Raw genomic sequence first — 20911 nt, 5'->3', positions numbered from 1 at the left:
TAATTTTGAATCAATCCTCAATTTGTCATCTCAGACAGCAATAATTCCATGCAACGATACAGTAATACTATCAAACTTTTTCTGGTTAACAAGCATTTGAGAACATTTGCAATGATCACCAGGACATTTGAGGGTTCCTTTTCCATCAGCCTCCTTCATCAGACTAATCATCCTTCCGGTCTTTATCTCCTTCATCACCTTCAAATCCGTGGGCATGTTGGGGCACCCAGTCTGCCATTTTACATTATTAGTTCTGTGCCGGGGGCAATCCCCTCCTATGCAGAGAATCAGAGGAAAGTGAAGGTGAGATAGATGGGAAGCGACCGCTCCTGCCTGCTCGTCTCTGGGGGAAGAGGAGGAGTAATCTCCGGCTCTGATTATCTTCTCATTACAATCAGACGGGAGCCACTCGAAGAAGAGCAGAATGTTTAATTACGCTCAAATCTCCCATGACTAAAACAGAGGATAATAGGCAGGGCTAGAACTGTGTGCTCACGTCTAATCATTCAGTTTATTTAGTAATTTGTTCTGCAGCCACATTTGACTAAGGATGAATATTTTGAACACCTGACTTATAGCAGTATTGTTCAGAAGCCATGAAAAAGGTACTTCTATATAGAAATGGGTTTAAACCCGACTTTAAGTTTTTCTTGGCTTTTTTTTCCGTGGCCACTTTACAACAGGCTACTAAATTGTATAGCTGTGGTTTATCTGAAAAAAAATTGAAAGAAAACTTCAACCATACCAATAACCATGCATCGCATGTGGCTGCATCTGCCCAGCACAAGATGGAAAACACCCTTTCCCAAAATGCAGGTTAACTGAAGCATGTAAATAACATTTCAATTGACACCTCGATTTGAATGGAAAATGGCTGCCCTCCAGTTCTCCCAGAAAAGGGCTGGCAGCGAGAAATGGAGGGGAATAAAATGCTTATCCAGTAGACCAGAGGGAATAAGGCTAACCAAGCATGCCAAAATCCTCCTCACTTTTGTATGATGGAGGCTTTAACTGTGAAGAAAATTTCCCATGCGAAGGCAGGAGCGTAAACACTAACTCCTTTTTTTCCCCCTTACCTCACAGTTTGGAGACAGCCGCCTGCCAGCCGCTCAAGATTGTTGAGAGGAAAGCTGTGGACACCAGGTTGGACAGCGTGGACAGACATGGCTGCATCAAAGGGAAAGGACGCAAACACCACAGTCATCGCAGGGCCAGGAGGTGAGTGAAAAAAGCACTTGAATACCATCAAAGAGGTTCTTCTGATCTTGAATTTCATTCCTTAAAGCTGTACGATTGTTGATCATAGTGAAACATTTCAGATGATGAATGGTTTGTGATGTTATTTGTTTTTTGGTTGGTTCTTTTGTAGACATTGGTGCTGATAAAGCAGTTGAACTGTACACCTAAAACTCCTTCAGGGCTCAACTCTGGGTGAGAAAAACAGAGCTAATCTCTGTATTCTGGTGCGGGGGAAAGTAAACAGTGTTATCAGACCTGGCCCAGTGGAGAAATACAAACATGTTGTGAGGAATCCCACACTGTGTCATTCAGAACCTTTCTTTTCACCAGCACCTTAAACCAAAACTCTCCTTCACATGCCAAGAATAGTTTTAGGCTTTTTTATTCTGAGGTAGGAAAAATCAATTCAGGCATTTTTCTTCTTTAAAAAGGAACCTCTCAATTAATCTGACACCTTCAAAGCCTTTGCAGTAACACAGCAGGGGAGCAGACAGCGATATGTAAAACACGACGGAAGCCACATCGGAGGTGTTAGAGAGGATCATAAACATGAATCACTTCTCTCCGGATGAACTTTACCCAGCGGCTGCTTCTCTTTGTTTTTGAATTAGACAGCGAGCGCAGAGAACACGCAGCCATGCAGGCTTGTGATAATCATTTTTGCTGGTTTGTGCGTGCAAGAAGAAACATCTGATAGAAGGAGCGCAGTGAGAAAGATTTATGGTGTTTGTTATCCTTGAAACAGAGCTTTTTTATCCGATTTGGAGTTTCACTGGATCTTTAAGTAGCAGTGTGATATGCAATGTTGTTTTTACTTTACTGAGTAATCACAAGACATGTCTTCAGGAAATTAGACACTCATTAGTTACAAAAATGCTCCTGTAAATAGTGATTACACAGATAAAATACCTGGCTTTTGTTGTTCACTTTCCCTTAGGCTTAATAAATATGTACCTATAAATAGGTTTCTTGAAAGTGTTCTAGTTTTTACCAAATTTCAGCCTACGCACTGCAGCCCCTTAACATGTTATGATGTTTACGCTGATGTATCTTACTTTACTAATTCCTTATATTTCCCCTTCAAAACTGAGGCAGCATAGAGATTGTAAAACAAAACGCACATGAGCTCGATTAGTTTGTGAACGTGACAAGATCAATCAGAAAAAGAAGGTTATTTTTTTCCATTTTGAGAATAAACTTAAATGCCAGTTGTACTAAATATAAATCAGAGGATGAGTATTTTTGAATTGTATTTGTTTTGTATTTTAAGAAAATATGGTCAAAATGTCAAGAATAAAGTTGAAATATTGAAAAATAAAGTGACATTTCAAGAGTAAAGTTAGAAAAACTTTGAAAAACAAATTAAGCTAGAGTGTTAGTGTCTATAATGAAAGTTTGATTATATTCTAGAAACACTTTACATATGCCTTATCTGATATGATATACTATGATAGTAGTATACTGGATACTAGATGTCCATGTACGACTGAAATTGTTGAAGGAGCTGCATTTTTGATGCATTATGTGATGGAAACTTCTGTAGCAATGGAGACGAAACTCAGAGAGACACAGGAGAGCTGGAACTTGATGGCCAACACTGAAGGTCTATTATGAAGTTAACGGCCGGAGAATTGAAAGACATTTGCTGCAGCCGTGAGTTGACAGAGTTGTTGCCCGACCAATTCTGAAGATCTCTACTGCAATACGAGGTTTTAACGAGTTCAGAAGGAACAATCAACATTCTTCTGACGCCAGACTAAACAAATATGGATCCTAAATCTAACTAAAGCTGTCGCACATGGGAAAAGAATGTACGTCAGGGAACCTACGTTCCAGATAAGAAGGGCTTCTAGACGTCCCTAAACAAAAACTATCTCAGCTCAGCTTGTGCTCGGTCATAGACTGGCATCAACAGCACCCAAGCCCCCCTCCTTAAGAGAGATTACAGCAACCCGAAGGCCAAAGAACGCATGTGGAATGCAGACAGAGGAAGGAGAAAATGATTAACTAGGTCAAAGGTTAAACACCTAAGCAAAATATTCCCTAACACATTACAAGTGCAGGTTTGAAGGCAGCCTAAACATTGTTAACTGAAGCCACCATTCAGCCGGTTGATTTTTATAATACTAATTATCACAAAAATAATTCTACCTATTTATAAAAGCACAACACATTAATTGATACAGAAGATGTCCTTTTCAAAAAGGCCATCTTACAATAAATCTGTGAATATGTGATGGTTATTATGAAAAGCCTTTCAATAACATGAGTTTTAAGATGAGATTTAAAAGCAGAGACATTGTTGGCAGGGCTGTCATAGAAGGTTGTTTCAGAGCCAAGGAGCCAACACAGCTTCCATTACACTTGGTTATTAACCCTGACTCTTAAATAGATAAATATCCGAATATGTGGACCTCAGAGCACCGGAAAGGTTTGAAGCTGGGTATATACTACGGCGCAAGAACATGCTGAGCCTTGAATTAGAATATTAGCACTTAAAAGGAATTCAAAAATATATTTTTGAGAATTGACACTATACTGTTATAAATCCTCCAACTTTAATATGTTCTGACAATCACTACTTCAAAAGGAAATGTCACTGATTTGTGAACTTTGTCTATGGGATTGTAATCAAGAGCAATTGAAGATTTTGCAGTTACTGACTGTACACTAGGATCGAGTTTCAACAGCTACACAGCGGCATCTCTGGCTATAAACACATAATTAATGGATCAAAAGTGACCAAGAACTGAATAAATTGTTTGTGTTTATTCATCTCCGCCTGCTAAAAAGTGGCTAATGAGGTTGAAACACTTCCAAAGTCTTTGTCTCATTTACAAAGCACTGCGAGTCTGTTGGGAAAGATATTTGTTCTTTGGATTGTTATCTTGCTAATTGGCCAGAAGCAGCCTTATTTAGCAGAGTGACGGATGTTGATTATAACATGAAACAGAACCAACTGACAGCAGCTCCCTTATAGACACCATACGTTAGCTACAGTGTTTTGAATAGCAGGTGTTACCAAAAGACCTTTTAGGAAAAAAAGTGCCACTGAATAAACCATTTGCGTTTCCTTCTGTTCCCTGAAAACGTTTTATTCCTCGAAAACCCCCCCTAGAAACTTCTGAAATCCAATATCCAAATGTACAATACAGTCATGGGCTTTGAGTGATGTATTTTCTATATAACATCATTTCTAAGATGCAGTTATTATTAAGGTGCTTGTGCATGATTGCTACCCAGGAAAAAGCAACATGTTTTCAGTAAAATAGACTGCATTCAGCGTTGTGCATATTCTCATCAGATGTCCCCTAACTCCCTTTTTTTCCTACGCCATTGTTTTGCGCAATCACCATTCCCAGTGTAGCCAGCAATTGACTGTTCTCTCATTTTCCCCTTCATTCTCTCCACCTCATCAAAAGAAACTGTTTCTGCTGGCAAGAACAAATGCAAATGCTTTCCTTTTGCTCACTTCCTACAAGGCCAGAATGGTAGAAGTGTTAATGAGTGACAAAGCGTTCTCATTACCAGGAGAGGGTACTTGGGCTTGGTCGGTCTAATCAGCCCTAATGCATTTCAGTTCCTAATGCTCCCAAACTGCCGACTTCACCAAGCAGGGCCATTTATTATAGCGAGACAGTGTTCTGCATCCAATGAAACAGGCACATAGTCTCCAGAGCTCTGTAGCCGCATTCATCAAGCAGGAGTGCAGTTTGTCACTGTCCGGATCACTTCTGATCACGCTCACCTGTAACTGTGACCTGCTGTTTGTTCGACGCAAAAGTACATTTCCTTGATACTTTTACGTAAATAGCAAAAGATTAGCTTCCAGTACTCCAGAAAGGGCTTAAAGGGGCCCTATTGTGCTGATTTTCAGGTTTCATTATGTTTAGGGCCTTCACTGTGACATGTTTCCATGCTCAAAAATTCAAAAAGGTCAGCCGCCCTGCTCTTGTGTGATTGGTCAACGGCTTAGAGATTTCCCACACCTTAGCCTTTTACGTACAATGTGCACTAGAAGCGTGAGTGTTACATAGTGATGTCACTATGTAAGTAGAAGTAAACAAAGGACTACAATCGAGTGCGGGAAAGAAACTCCCTCTGGAGGGAACTTTGGGATTGTAGCCTTTGCAGACAATTTACATGCACAACACTTTTATAACACGCTACAGGAAAGTGAAAACCCCAAAAAGCATAATAGGGCCTCATTTTAAATGTCTAATACAGCTATTATTTTAAGTTGTGTGAATGAATTCTGCCCGCTATAATAACATTATCTAGTTATTAATAATGTTAATTAAAACTACTTAAAGTGAAGAACTTTATTAGTAAATCACAGTTTTATGTTTTTGTTATACAAAATCATTTTTGGCTTACTCTTGAGGACTATTGATTAACCAATTTGTTCTCATCGATGCATGTTTAAATGTATTTTTGCCTAAATTTCCTTCATCCAAATTCAAAGTAGCATTAACAGTAGTAATTTAGTTTACATGCATCGTTTCTCTAATCGAAGTTTGGGTAGCTGGTTGGTCATTTTGTTTTTCAGTAGAGAAGAAAACATCTCGCAATTGTGTGTCACGAAGGAATCTAAAAAAAACTTGATTGATTGTCACTCCTGCATGTCCTTGAATACAGCTGAAGCTTCACCTTCCCCCACGTCCTTGAGTCACGGTAGATGGCGGCAGATGTTTCCTGAGGAGGAGTTTTTTTGCAGGCGTTCATTTGTCTAGCGCAAGTCTCCTTATAGACACTTCATCTAAATGGCCCCAGAAACAACTGAGCCAATGAGAGCCATGCTACACTGCGTACAGCAAATTAGGGAGTGGTTAATATGTTATATGCTTGGCCTAAAAGCTGGTTGGAGACAATACAAATTCAATAGTAAGTAGTGAAAGGAACTTGACGGTTAACAAATGACAGGTTAAGGTTAAGTTTCCTTGAGTCGCAAGTCAAAAAGACACCTTCTGTGTGGACTGGAAATATGGATGTATTGCTCATGGGATCATCTTCAATTGTTAAAGCACTTCAGAGTCTCCATGCAAACTCCCTCCTCTACCTTATTTACATCCCTACTATTAAAGATGTTTAGTTTTTTCTCCATCACTACTACATGAATTTTACTAGGTTAACCTACACCAGACACCATTTCCAGTTTTCCCAAATAAAGCTAATTTTCAGCCTCCTTATCAAAGGTAAGGTGAGGCTGCCTGAGTGAGTTGCATTCAAAATGATGTTATTGCACATCTCTCCTCTTTCTGTACCACCCTACATGATCACTCACACACACCTGTCTTTGCTTCTTATGAAATTGAGTTGGTCTGCTGTTGAAAGGCTCATTCAGTGAACCTGTGGTGCTTCAAAGGCCCTCATCTCCCTTTGCACATCAGTCATTTTCAGACGGAAAATTAGGTGTACCTCTGGACAGCAATCAAGCTGTTCAACAGATGGAATCAGACAAATTTCGTTTCTTGGTAATTACTAGTGTCTTTTTGGAAAGGACTTGTTTGGACTTTGGTATTATGCACTAACGCTCATGCAAAGTATCTTACACTTCCCGCTGCGCTTCTTTTGGTCCAGAGAAATATACCCGCAGTGTCAGAATTTGGTCACACAGCAGCCAAGTCGCAGCTCCTCAGATCCAGAATGCTCAGTGATCAATATTTCAGTTGATGTGGTTAAAACAGGCGATTGTATCCAAATGTTTTCTCTTGATACTCTCCAAGTACACAAACTGAATTGAATCCTAGAAAATCCCTACTATAAATAAAAACTCTTGTCTCCAAACAAAAAAACATTCCTAGCGTGTCTCACGATAATCTCAAAAAATGTTGTTATTGGAAAAAAAGGAAAATCATAAATCAATTCTTACATTCATAAAGGTAATATGCTGAGGGAATTACTGCCCAAGTGTACATTGCACAAAGTGAAAGACTACAGTGAATGTTTTATATCATAAAATGTGTTGGTACAGAAGAACATATTCAATTATAACAGCCAATAGAAATGCAGATTCCAAAGCTTAATGTGATGCATTCACTGACACTACTGAAGTTAGCTATGGTCGCTGGCAGGGGACGCGGTGTATCACAGATCTAGTTCCCCCTCTGAGGGACGCTATGTTGTCATCAGCCTCAACTTCAGTGGCGCTCACTGGCATGCAATCTGCTTTGTACTTTAAAACAGTCTCGATAGGATTTCATCATCCTGTTGTGAGGGGATCATCTGGTATGGGACATTCAGCTCACAGATAATCTTGCCTGTGTTTGTTGTGAGAGGGAATCAGGATGCATTTGCGTGCAGTTGTGTGATGCCAGCCATGAGTCCTGTGGATTATTTTACCCCACTCATTCTGTTAGGGTTATCCGTCTGAAGATAATTTTTGAAAGAAATACTTTTATATAGATATAGTCTGGACATGAAAGGTATACAAAACTGTAGAAAAAAAAAGTAAGCTACTTTTACACTGGGATATCACATACAAAAATAGGTAAAGAAATTATAATATTTTTCCTCCGGAGCGGTCACAAAAACTCATTTTCATAATTATCTTGAGTAGTGCTCAAAGCCTTGAAAATCGAAACATCAAATAACCAGTTTTTTAATACTTTCTACACCACCACAGGAAAGTCAACCCTGCTGCCTGGAAAGCATGTCAAAATTGATTTTTTTTTTTTTTGAATCCATAGAGCAGGGGTGCCCAACCTTTTTTGAACCAAGATCTAGTGTGTCGAGATCTTCCAAGCCATATCGAAAGCCATAGCATAGCCACAATTAATTGTGCACCTATATAATAACACCATTTTCTGACACAAATATCAAGTTTTAACAATAATAATACATTTATTGAAGTAAATGTACATCGTGCAAAGAATAAGCACAAGTAGGCCTAGGACTGGCACGTAACAACACAACAACACATCCTGAATAGCAGACACAATCTCCTTTCGATTTTTTAAATCGGCAAAAAGCGCATCTGCGGCTTCCATGAACGCTTCTTTCACCATCTCACTATCCTTGAAAGATTTCTTTCCTTTTGCTAGAACACGACAGACACGATAAGAAGCTGTGGTTGCAGCCTTACTCTCGGTATTGGGCCTGGTAAAAATGGACTGTGGTGTTGCTAGCTGACTTTTTGGGCGCGCAGTGGTGATTTAGCTGGGCAGTTTGTATCGTAGCTCTTGTGGACCGTCTTGAAATGCTGCTCCAAATTCCCTTTCTGTGGTAAAGACACATTTGCATTGCAGATAAGACAGATGGACTTGGCATTCGAATACACGAAAAAAGAATCCACCTCCCACTCTGAATGAAAATGATAAGTTTTAGATTTTTTAGCTTCTGCCACCACGGTAGTATCCACTCGCTCTAGTCAAGCTTCTCGCACCCTTCCGAGTCCTTAGTTAGAACCTAGCAACCATACCATGCGCGCGCAGATAGAAAGAAGCGCGTGAGATTTTCTCTTTGATTATGCCTGATCTACCTTACTATAGCTGTACAAATCTACACACTGCTTCACGCGATCAGCAGTTCATTGTGCCTATTTAAGGTGTTTTAAGTTGGAAGTTTTAATGTAGGCCTATTTTACACAACAGTAGGAGGATAGCCTACACACAACATTTTCTCGCGATCGACTGGAACTCAGCCCGCGATCGACTGGTAGACCGCGATCGACTGGTTGGGCACCCCTGCCATAGAGTATTTTCTTTTTATTATCTTGTTCTACTGAATCTGCATGGCAACTGCACTGTGGCTAAGCTCAGGGTAAGGTTGTGGTTAAAATAAAAAAAATAAAAACGCTTAATTGGTCATTGTTGAATGCACACTGCTCCACCACCCTGACTGCCACAGGCCACAGGCATGCCCTGTATGTGTATATGTACTATATTTGGCATTGCATTTAAATTGCGAGCTCTAAAAAAAATTCCAATATGAACCTATTTCCCATGAACACTGGGTTGTTGAGAATCCATTAACCTCTGTTGTATCAGGTGGAGGAAGACATCTCAGACAGGTAGACCAAATAACACTTAAACCAACTGTGTTGGAAGACAATACTAGAAAAAAGAAAAAAGCAACTTGTTGGAATTGAGTGGAATAACCCTTTAACTCTAAGCAATATATTCTGTAAATGAAATTCCAAAAGTCCAAACATTGAAGAAATGTTAGAAGCTGTAATTCTTGCTGCTGCTGCTGCTGCTGCTGCTGCTGCTGCTGCTGCTGCTGCTGCTGCTGGGATTTCCCATTTCATATCACTGAATACTGAAGTGCCCCCTCTGTTCTGCCTCTGCTTGCAGTCCCTCCTTTGATGAGGAGCTCTCCCCTCGACCCAAGGGGAAGAAGAAAAAGCGAAAGTCCGAACGTAAGAGGAAAAGGAAAAGGTCAGTTCCCTAAATTATATGACTCTGAACTAAACAAACTGAGGAAGGTGTACAGGAAGAACTTGGTACTCTCTATAGTTCATGCTTATTTGTTCTCCGGCTTTAGGTCTCCTTCCTACAGCCTGTCCCCGCTGAGGAAGAAGAAAAAGAAGAAGAAGAAGAGCTCCAAGAAAAGCAAGCGGCATAGGTAGTTCTTGCGCACGACCACTTTATTGGAAATATGGCATGACATTTATTTTAAGATGACTGAAATCCTCTTTTTTTTCCCCTGTTCCAGGTATACCTCCAAAAGGTCAAAGCACAGGTATGTTCACATATTCATTTGAAAGAGCAAAATGTAAAAGGCAAACACCTGGATTCATAAAGTAGTAAATATTTAGCTTCTGCTTTCAGTAAGATTTCCAAAGCCAATTCCTTTCATGTATGAGTAAGAAAGCAGGCTGCTTGTGTAGGCTTTATACGCCTCGCTCTTCATTCTATTCTTTTTATTCCCACCAGCTCTTCAAGTTTAAAACATAAGAGGAAGGATGAGCGCAAGCACAAGAAAAGGTCAGTCTGCGATTGTTGCATTAGAATCATGTACTCTCCAAATCCTACACAACTTTTCTGACCCCCTCCGCCTCCCTTTCCTCCTCCATGGTAAGCCCATCCACCCTTTTCAGAACAGCCATTGCAGAGGAAGAAAGAGAAAGCATCCTCACATGTAGGGGCACGAAGGGTGAATAAACAGACTTGCAGGCGTTTATGTTTCTGAGCAAAGCGTGAAAAAAACCCTTGTAGAAGAGGAAAAACCGATTGAATGCTTGAGCCACAAAGGGAGTTAAAAAGGGGTGAAGGAGGGTAAGAGAAACCAATTTCATGCTGTGATCTTGCAACATCTTATAATTCGACTTTGGATGGCCGCGCCGTTGTTTGTAAGCACAGAGCCAAGTTCAGTTGCTTCTTACTCCAACAGAATCCATTGCTTTTCCAGCTCACTTCAACTTTCACCTCTTTTATGCTCTTCATGCCTTCACTGTTTCTTTATACTCTCACTTTCTCTGATGTGCTCTCCTATTTTTCTCTGCTCATATGCATCACAAAAAAACAAGTCTCAAACATTTTCCCATATGCCAGTCATTTTACATTTGCTTTACAGGGTTTAGCTAGTGAGCTTTGGAGGAAGATGGCATCCACATTCCTAACCCTTTTCCTACTTTCTGATTGGTCAATTGTTTCCTAGAGGGACAAAACAACATTACTTTGAAAGGAAGTCAGTAAGTTAGTTGCTGATGTCTGGTAGAGCAGCGCAAGAGCCAAGAAAAGAAGTCCAATGGGGAGGGTTAGGGTTACACATGTTGTCAAACAGGGTCTCACATTTTAAAATGTTACTTGATAGCTTGCAGGAAATGCAGCGGGACCAAAATGTGAAATATCACATAGCAAAATACCCAGGCCAGATTTGAGGCTTTGGTATAGTAGTCTGTTGTTGGATCCTTTATCCCTAGACCACCGAGGTCCTATTTGTAAAGTTGTCAGGTGTAAATATCAAAACAATTAATAGTTCATTGTTCTTATTTTGGGTACTATCTTTGAGTTTTAAGTGGTTTATTCAGTGATTTTCTACTATTTCAGGGGACCCCAAGGGGGCGTTTTTCTTCTTTTTTACTATTCAATTCACTATAGAATTGAGCCCAATTTTACTAATACCCAAAACAGTGACATCCAATAACCAAACTCTTTTCAGATGACGGCCCCTGAAGCAAAGTCTTTAAAAAAAATAGAGTCCATGAATTCAAGTGTCTGACTTGGAAAAGGTTAAATCCATTGGTTAAGAGAACTAACTGTAGGCTTATTAATAGCCTGGTTGATCATTTGACTGCTTGTGTTCTTTAAATGTCACACTTTGTGGTAGCAATGTTTTGTTCTCTGTTCTCAACACTTAATCTAGTATATCAGAATGCTATATGTAGGTAAAAGGTGGAGGCTGAAGACAGAGCTTAGCATGTCTTCCTTTGTTACACAACATACAGGGATTATGTGCAATTTGTACAAAGATGCAAATGTAAGTCATTACATTGGTATAGAACAAATAGAAGCAGGAGTTAGTACTTGGTAAATGAAATAAACGGATAAGCTGATTGTAAATGGAGTCTGGTACTTCCTGTGGATTGATTGCTTGTAGTGCTCCTTATCCACCGGTGTCTTCTCTCCTCATCACCTCCCTCAGTTCACGGACTCACTCACGGCGAAAGCGACGCTATCGGAGGTCAGAGTCGGACAGTTCTTCTTACCAATCATCCGCAGAGGACAGGTAGGAAGCTGTTCCTCCCCCTCCTCACCCCCTTTACTCCCTCAGTTTATCTTATCAGCTCCGGGTGTCTGCAGAGTTCCTGGTCACACCAGAGCGATGACTGATAAGGCAGAGGTGACTTCCTGATCTCAGGCACGACCGGCCCTTATCACAGCTTCACAGGAAGTGGCCCCATATTCACTCCACAGATCGATACACTCCATTATAATGATATATTGCAAAAATCTTGAAAGATGAAGGATGTTGTTTTGAACAGTTTTTATTGATTTTACTGAAAAGGGTGGACACGTAAGGATCTTTAGAGCTAGAGGAATAACTTCACACTGATGATAATTACTTTTTAAATAATCATTGATCAACACTCATTTGCAGAACATTTAATTTATCGTCAGCAGGCCATCCTTATACAGTAAGATAATCTGTAAGATTCACTTCAGTTTGACCTTCAATTTAGGTCTGATTGTCAAAAGAACGATTACCCTGTATTAAATCTGTTGTTTTTTTTATTTCACAGTTATCAGTATGATTTTATTGGGTTTTGAGAAGAATGATGGAAATTAAATGATTATTGAGATTTCAAATTAAGCCCTTTCCAGCTAATTTCCTAGGTGGAAAAAGGCTCAACAAGCATTTCTTTATAGTAAGAAATTACAAAACTTGCCTATACAAAACAACAGCCAAGAAGATTTGACACCAAAGTGCTACTTTTGATCACCTTCTCTTGAGTACAGAATTTGGAGCATTAATGTCACGATGCTGTGAAACTTAAACTTGGCATTTTCCCACAGACACCACCTGCAGAGATCTGTGGTTCATCAGACATTAGGAGACCTGGCAACTGTAGTAGAGGAACACAACGGCATGCTTGACCATACAGAGCTGAAGTGGAGACCCGCCACCAAATCAGTGTGTAAAACGGCTCCAAAATATCGCTCCATCCTCTCCACCGCCACCGTAAGTACTATTCAGACCTCTAACGCTGCTGGGTCAATTCGTTATCTCAGTTGTGGCCATGGCAAACCGCTTATTGTCAGTCAAAATATAATGCCTACAGAGGGGCAGTTTGGTCCAGAAAATCCTCATTTTAAAGGGTCCATATTTACGATTCCCAGAAATATTCATGGCCTGTCTTTATTTGTGCAGTTATTTTCTCAGTTGTTGTTGTCCTTTGTTAAACAAATGCTTTCTAAAACCCAATATACCCCCATAACTATAATGATACTGCTGGGAAAAGTGAATACAGTGTTTAGAATCCTTATTTTCCCTTCTATTAATAAACCTCTGGATTCAAATGAAAACCAACGCCAAGGAAACAAGATTACATTTTCTGAGCTTTTTGTGAAAAATGTGTTCAGTGATGATGTCAAAGAATATTCAGCGCCAATATTTTTAAATAATTATATTAAGAATCTTTGGTCAAGGTGAGGATAATACTTTGTGACAGCCTTTAAGTGTTGACCTTGAAAATATATTGATGGTAATATAGATTTGGAGTTGACACATACATGATAACAAAGCCAGTACTTAAGATAAGGATGTGTCTGTGGTTAGATCTGCGGGGTACTGCTTGGTATTGAGCTAAAACTGCGTAGCTGCACAGGAAGTAGTAACACTTGTTGTGTATAAGGAGCACACATTCACTTTTTTGAAACTGTTTTGACGCAAGAAGGAGGAAGGACGCACATGTTTATTGTCTCGGGTCATCAAAAGTTCACCATACTGCGCTTAGTACTTTCTCCACACACACAGCACTGGCTTTGGATTCAATTTACCTAGCTAATTAATGTCAGAATAATTGTAAGGGAGACTATGCTAAGACACAGTATGATCACTTGATTTTGGGAATTATTGATTGACAGTACTTTGTGTTTGACGTCTAATTACTTCCATAGCTTTTTTCTGGACCCAGGATTTACTGTACATATACATAATAATATGTTTCAAATATACATCCGCGACTCAACTGTGAATCACAGCGTTTAGACGACGGCATCATCTAAATGTGCTTATTATTGCAGGTTGATTTTATTTTTTTATTTTATTTTTAAGTGATGTTCTGTCTTTAAACTCATTGTCCCGTGCTTATGGGGCGTGAAATATATTTAATTTCTCTCCAGCAATCATTAAATTATGCTAATTGCACATAATGTTTTTAATTACACACCACAGGGTTTTAATTGAAATTCAATAAATTAATCCATATATTGAATCATGCCTGGCATTCAATATCCCAAAGTCTTTTAGGAGGACTTCACAGTTGGTTGCTGAGGGACCTCCTTACTGTATTGCAATAACTCTGTGTTCTTTGCATTTATTTGGGGGTTTGGTTTGGTTAATGAAAACTTCAAAAGCAATGCAGAATGATCTTTGTTTAACATTTCTTTCCCCAAAAAAGCAATCCAAAAAGGGACAGGTAGGTATGATCGGACAGAAAAACCCTCAGAAAACCCTCCCAATATGTAACTAATGAATATTGTTAAGAAAAAAACAATACTGAAAGCTCACAAGAACCATTTGAAATGTTTATTTGAAGGCAACTTATTCCAAATATCTTCAGCTGACGGTTAAGGGTGTCTCTGTTTAAAAAATGCCTTTCTGTGAGCGAGAGCGATGCGAGTGGTAGACAGGATTGCAGAAGAACCAAGATTTTGTTTAAATTTCCCACAGGGGTTGCTCTGTTGTATCGACTTTAGACTAGATAATGGAAAACCTTTGGGAGGACCGACTAGATTAAGAAAGAGTGACTCCTTATCAATAAATAAACAGAGATCATCATTTTATTAGTCTGCTATGATCCTCGGAGAGTCACTATCTATTTTCCGTGTATGGACGTCTGCAGTTAAAGCATTAATAACTGCATTGTGCGGTTGTACTTTAAAGAGTGCGCTCTCGAAAAACTCCATGACAATGCACCATTAAGGACAGAAAAAGGAACATTCCAATATAAGTCTAACTGGCTCAGGGTTTGAAGAGAGGGTTATTGTCTTTGTCTTGCAATTGACGTCTCTAATGATGCACTTATGTTGCCCGCTCTTCCCTTTTTCTTACACCTTACCTACTTAAGGAGGAAATCTTGATTGGTAAGTCGATGCTATCCGCAGATTTAGGGATTTACTTGTAGGTCGCTGCAGGCAAATGATTTACTTCTTACAGGAGAAAGAGCACAGTCATCTGTCCCATTCTGAGGGCTTTCTTAGTTAGACTGATGGGATCTCTCTTTGTCTGCAAATCCTTTTCATTTCTACATAATACCCATTTTGTGATGTTTGTTCAATGTTCTTAAATGAGGCTTTTCAAGGGGGCTATTGTTTACTCTTTTTCTCTTCACTCAGGTTAGAACCGATAGATCTTTCCACGCATAGTTTTTTCTCTCTTCTCTGCTCTTTTGTTGTTCCTTTCATATAATTGTTTTAGATTTAGACTTACTCTATCTGAATTAGTTTCTTGTTGATTTCTTTGATTATAGTAGATTTCAGACTTTCTTTTGGGGTTATTCGCATGTTTCAAATTTGCATGATGTCTTTATCTTTCAAAGTTTTCTGTCCTGAGGGGAAAAAAAAATCCCTTCTCTTTGTTTTCAAGGGGAATATGTGCCTTTGTAGTTGAGTATTCACAGTGCATCAAAGCAGATAGCAGGTTCCATTTATCAACTCGTTTGGTTTTAAGCTGCAGCTTATTTGTCTGTTTGCAGATTTTGTCGCCAAAACCTGGAAAAGAGCTTTTACACGGAAAAAAGTCCCAGCATTTATCTGGCCAGACCAAAGCTCCACATGATTACGATTCTGGGAATGATACGTCTTCGCCTCCGTCAAGCAAAACTGGTGTTTTTCAGGCGAGTGTCACAGACAACAAGAGGAACCACTGTAAACGCCTGGCCTCGCCAGTGAAGCTGAAGTTCACTGACAGAGACAATACCTCTGATTCAGGAAACTCTGTGACAAGCTACGCTTCCCTGTGCAAACCTTACAGAGAGGACAGCTTGTCCGCTACGCTTTTCAGTGGAAACGGCAAGAGGTAAAGTTAATAAATAATAAATAATGCATCTGAATGAATGCTTCCCAGGGAAATTGCAAGCTGCTTACATGCTATGTTTCCTTCTTTTGAAATATTCATCTTTGGAGTCAGAAAAAGATACAGTTTGGTTTTTTATCATTTAAAGCAGTGAAACGTGTTTACTTCGCAGAGAGCAGATAACCTTGGGGTGCCGGGTGAGATCTCCAAAGACTTCCCACTGTTCTCGAAGGACGAGGAAGTCCTCTCGAAGGCGACTGAAAGCCCGGTTATCCAGCAGCAGGAGTAGGAGCAGATCATCAGGAAGTTCCAGATACTCCAGTCGCTATTCTCGAAGCCTGTCACTGTCATCATGCAGGTGGGCTAACTACTTTATATCATTCATGACCAATATTTACTTATTCCAAACTATTTTAAGTACATTTACACTGACATGTACTTGAATTTGCACATCAAAAAGTGAAAATGTATGACACCACTGAAGTTCAGGCTGAAATATCTGAATGGATAACAATTGTTGAATGGATTGCCATTATTTTTTTATGGGTCTGTAAGAAATGTTCGTTTATTTGAAGCCCAGGAGACGGTTTAAAATAAAGAAAGCAAAACTCCCTTAAAAATTATAAAAGGAGTGTTTAATAAAAGGATGCAGCGGTAGGTTTTACAAAAGCTTCACAGCTGTGGCTCAATAGCCCGGGACACGCGTCCACAGGCCACTGACTGAGCGGAGCTCATCAGTAGTTACTGTCTGGCGGTCCGGAACAAAAAAGAGAGCTCGATTTCACAATCCTTACATGTTTTATAGAACCACCCCTTTCCGACCATACAATAAACAACTTCAGAGCTGCCAACATACACGATTTTGGCGTAGCAGATACGATTTCCAGGCCCTAATTACGCCGCTACGCTTGACTTGAATATCCTACGCATTACCCAACAAATCGAAAAATGAATCGTGTAGCTGGCAGCCTCGTGCCTGTGTTGACATCCAACCAGCCCTAAAGCTCACATATAAGCCGTTTTATGATTCGTCCCTTGCGTTGACAAAGAGCCAATAGGATCGGCTGTACTTCTTTTTTGTAATACCCTCACTACTGTTACCAGGATGCTATGCTGTTTTGGCTCCCGCTGTTGATCATAGGCGCCGATACCGTGGGTGCTTCGGGGCCCGAGCACCCACGGAGATTGCCGAGCACCCACGGAGATTTAACCGCACACACGGAGATTGTCGAGGGTCGGGCTTTGAACTTTTTAGAGCACCCACCGGCAGAAACATAAATCGGCGCCTATGCTGTTGATGAAGAATTATATTCATGTAGACCAGTGCCGTGCGGTGAAAAATATGTGAAGTCAATAGAGTTTATTAAAACATAATTCAATTGGCAGCTTGCACATTGACTACTGGTTGTTTTTCATATTTTATCTCAGCATTCTTCACACACACCTATGATAGGTACAACGAGTTGGCAGTTGGTAGCTAGAGAACTCGTGTTAATAACTGGTAGGCTAATATATTATTTCATGCGAAGATGCACAGGCACCCTGAGGATTTTTACCTTTACCCATTGAAATACAATGAGTTAAATCGGGGAAACTATAACATCAGCTCGATAACTAGCTATCATTACATGCGAATTGAACGCTTCCATTTAAATTGTTTAGGTTATTTAAGTCTCTTGAGCTAGCTAGCATAGCAACTAGATAACTATAGCAACCAAAAAACACAACTTTAGCTGCACAGTTTAATTTCTCAAACTCAGCTCACCAATACATTAAAAAAAAAGATCGTTGGGTTCAAAGTGATCACAACGACGTTGTATGATGTTAAATGGATGACAGACATTAAACAATCCCCTCGGAAACACTCGGATATCAATGTAATCTTGGCTAATAATTAAACGTACTGGTGGCTTTCCATTCGTCTGCATTTGCATTGTTGTATTTTGTGGCAGATTCATCAGGGTAAATCATTATGGTTACATACTGTTACATATATATATCGGGGTAAAATCCATCAAGCATCTTTGTTACAGAGCAGGGAGGCATTATACAGGAGGTGCTAATTTCTCACTAGCTCCGCTTTGTGAGGGATTGCTCAATCTGACGTGAGGCGCCGCTCTTTGCCTTACCCCGCTTGTCTCCTCTGCTCAGGTCACGAGCAAATTCAGCTATTTTGGTTATAAAATTATTTAAGATCATTGGAATCATACAAAAATTACATTTATAGCACAGATAAGTAGAACATTGTGGAGATCGTAATGAAACGCAGGAGACGTTCATTACAGTTCAGCACACGAATGCGTGTCTCGTTTAATCACAGTCAAAGTTAACAAAACAAGATGGCGCTGTCCTGACCAACAAGCATGGGGCTCCACGTCATCGTAAACACAGATTAATTAAAGGGACCACGATCCCTTTTTACAGTTGTACTTTCAAGCATAAACCAACGGTCATACTTACAGGCATGAAACAACAGTGTGTAGAACCACACTTTAGAAGGAGGTGAATTATGTGTATTACAGTCACTACAACATATTAATATCTGGGTTTTTTTCATTATATAATTTAACATATGTGTTGTGTTTTTATTATCTTAATTTCTAATGGACCAATGATAATTCGTGAATACACTATGCCCGCGAAATCGCGGAGCAAGCTGTCAGTTGAAGTCTATCAAAAATGGATGGTGAACGTACTTGTCCTCCGCTGAAAAAGCGGCGAATTTCTGAACAGCGCTTCAAGCTAGAATATAACGCAGAATGGCCGACCATCACCCGGTCGAAGCTGGACGACTTCCACGCTTACTGTATGTTGTGTAAGACAGATTTTAGCGTGAGGCATGGGGGCCGACACGACGTTGAAAAGCACATCAGGACTGCTAAACACACGTCATACAAGGCGGCAGTGGAAGCTACAAGGCCCATCGCGGGCTTCTTTACGGTTGACAGTGACACCAGTGTCATAAATGCCGAAGTGCTCGCTGTGGACTTTCTGGTGGAACACAACATCCCGATCGCGGTGGCCGACCACATCGGGCCACTGGTGAAAAAGATGTTTCCGGACTCGAAAATCGCTGGTAAGGCTCAAATGACAAATAGCCTCAATCATCTCAAGCATTCATAGGCATAGATTTATATCTGTATACTGTCACAATACACTCTACAATCTGTACAGACTATATAAAACAGTTACAGTACTGCCCTGGTTGATAATCTGATTTAAATCTTGCAAATTAATCATTGCTAATTTATAGCCTACTGATACTGTATCATTCTAATAAACATTTTTCATTTTATGTAAAGGTGAAAAAAAAATAGCCTAGGCCAACTTACTCTACAGAGGATTAATATCATGATTGTAATTCTGCAATTCTGTGTAATCTAGAGTATAATCATGATAATACAATGCAATATTTTTGTGATTGCAATTGCAGGAAAGTATGGGTCTGGTCGCACAAAGAGCAGCGCCATTGTTGGAGCTCTTGCCAAGGAGGATGCGTCTGTGATCACGGAGGCAATGAGGACAGCTCCATACTCCCTAGCCACGGATGGGAGCACTGACTATGGAGACTGTAAGCTGTATCCTCTTGTTGTGAAGTACTTTGATCGAGGACTTGGGCGTGTTCTGACAGTACTCCTATCTTTGCCAGAGTGTCATGAGGCATCTACTGGGCAGAACATATTCAAACTCATTGACAATGAACTTGAGAAACGTAGCATATCCTGGGACAACTGCATGAGTTTTGGGGCAGATAATGCCATGGTGATGCAGGGACTCAAAGCTGGCACGGCAGGCTACATCAACAAAAAAAACAGTGCAGTATATGTGCTGGGATGCCCGTGCCATCTAATTCATCTAGCTGCAGAAAAAGCTGCTGCTCAGCTTCCAGTGTCCATTGAAGAGCTGCTGGTGGACATATACTTCTACCTAGACAAATCCAGCAAGAGGAAACAGGGACTGAAGAAAATTTCAGGATCTGTGTGGAGTGGAAATGAGAAAGATTGTTAAACATGTAAGTACGAGGTGGCTCTCTTTAGATAAATGCATCGCCAGGTTGTTGCAGCAGTGGCCTGCATTGCTGCAATACTTTGAGTCAGAACAGTCTGGGCACAGCAGCAAGGACAAGACCACGCAGAGCAGCAGCAAGGACAAGACCACGCAGAGCAGCAGCAAGGACAAGACCACGCAGAGCAGCAGCAAGGACAAGTCCACCCACAGTGTTAGCAAGGACACATCAACCCACAGTAGCGGCAGCAAGGACAATTCTCAGTTTGATTTGGCAGGCTATCTCTTTCGCCAACAAAACCTAGCCAAATTCTGTCAGGGAAAGAAAACACCAGCAGCTGCAACCACACAGCCCAAGACTGCAACGGCAAAGCCCAACACATCTAGCGCTGCACCCACTCGGCCCAAGACATCTAGCACTGCACCCACTCAGCCCAAGACATCTAGCACTGCACACACTCAGCCCAAGACATCTACCACTACACCCACTCAGCCCAAAACATCTAGCACTGCACCCACTCAGCCCAAGACATCTAGCACTGCACCCACTCAGCCCAATACATCTAGCACTGGAACCACTCAGCCCAAGACAGGGGCACAACAGAGAGTGCAGAGGGCATGTCAACATCTGCAGGACCCAACATTCCATCTTTACTGCTACTTTCTAAGTGCGGTCCTGCCGATATTTGATGAGGCCAACACTCTGCTGCAGCTAGACAAACCCTGCATACAAATACTACACAGGACTTTGACCACACAGCTGAAGAATCTCTTGAACCGATTTGTGAAGCCTCAGGTGATCAATGCAGCTGCTAAGGTTCACCAGGTACCATTCAGGGAACCAAGCAACCAGAAGAGCAATGAGACCTTGTTCATTGGGCAAAACACCAGAGACTTCATAAGAGATCACCCTGAGCTTGAGGAGCTGCAGCTTGCCCAGGTCTTCAGCGCTGTGCGGGCATTCTACATGAAGGCTGTTGAGTAC

The 20911-nt window shown here is 40.6% G+C and overlaps 1 protein-coding gene across 2 annotated transcripts in view; it reads left to right on the top strand.

Annotated features, from left to right (window-relative positions):
* Positions 1–20911, top strand: part of srrm4 (serine/arginine repetitive matrix 4) — a 71289-nt gene that overhangs the window by 35178 nt on the left and 15200 nt on the right. For both annotated transcript variants that reach the window (XR_010166918.1, XM_063896578.1), the window contains exons 2-10: positions 1084–1218; positions 9534–9617; positions 9724–9804; positions 9895–9921; positions 10116–10166; positions 11827–11910; positions 12699–12864; positions 15602–15924; positions 16094–16279. Coding sequence is in view for 1 of the 2 variants with exons in the window: in XM_063896578.1 (XP_063752648.1) it covers positions 1084–1218; positions 9534–9617; positions 9724–9804; positions 9895–9921; positions 10116–10166; positions 11827–11910; positions 12699–12864; positions 15602–15924; positions 16094–16279 (1137 nt within the window). In the remaining variant the exon portion in view is untranslated. The remainder of the gene's footprint in view (positions 1–1083; positions 1219–9533; positions 9618–9723; positions 9805–9894; positions 9922–10115; positions 10167–11826; positions 11911–12698; positions 12865–15601; positions 15925–16093; positions 16280–20911) is intronic.

The sequence above is a fragment of the Eleginops maclovinus genome, chromosome 12 (genome assembly GCF_036324505.1).
Source record: "Eleginops maclovinus isolate JMC-PN-2008 ecotype Puerto Natales chromosome 12, JC_Emac_rtc_rv5, whole genome shotgun sequence".
Taxonomy (NCBI): Eukaryota; Metazoa; Chordata; class Actinopteri; order Perciformes; family Eleginopidae; genus Eleginops; species Eleginops maclovinus.
The sequence above is the reverse complement of the archived record's forward strand: the minus strand, read 5'-3'. Positions and strand labels throughout refer to the sequence as shown.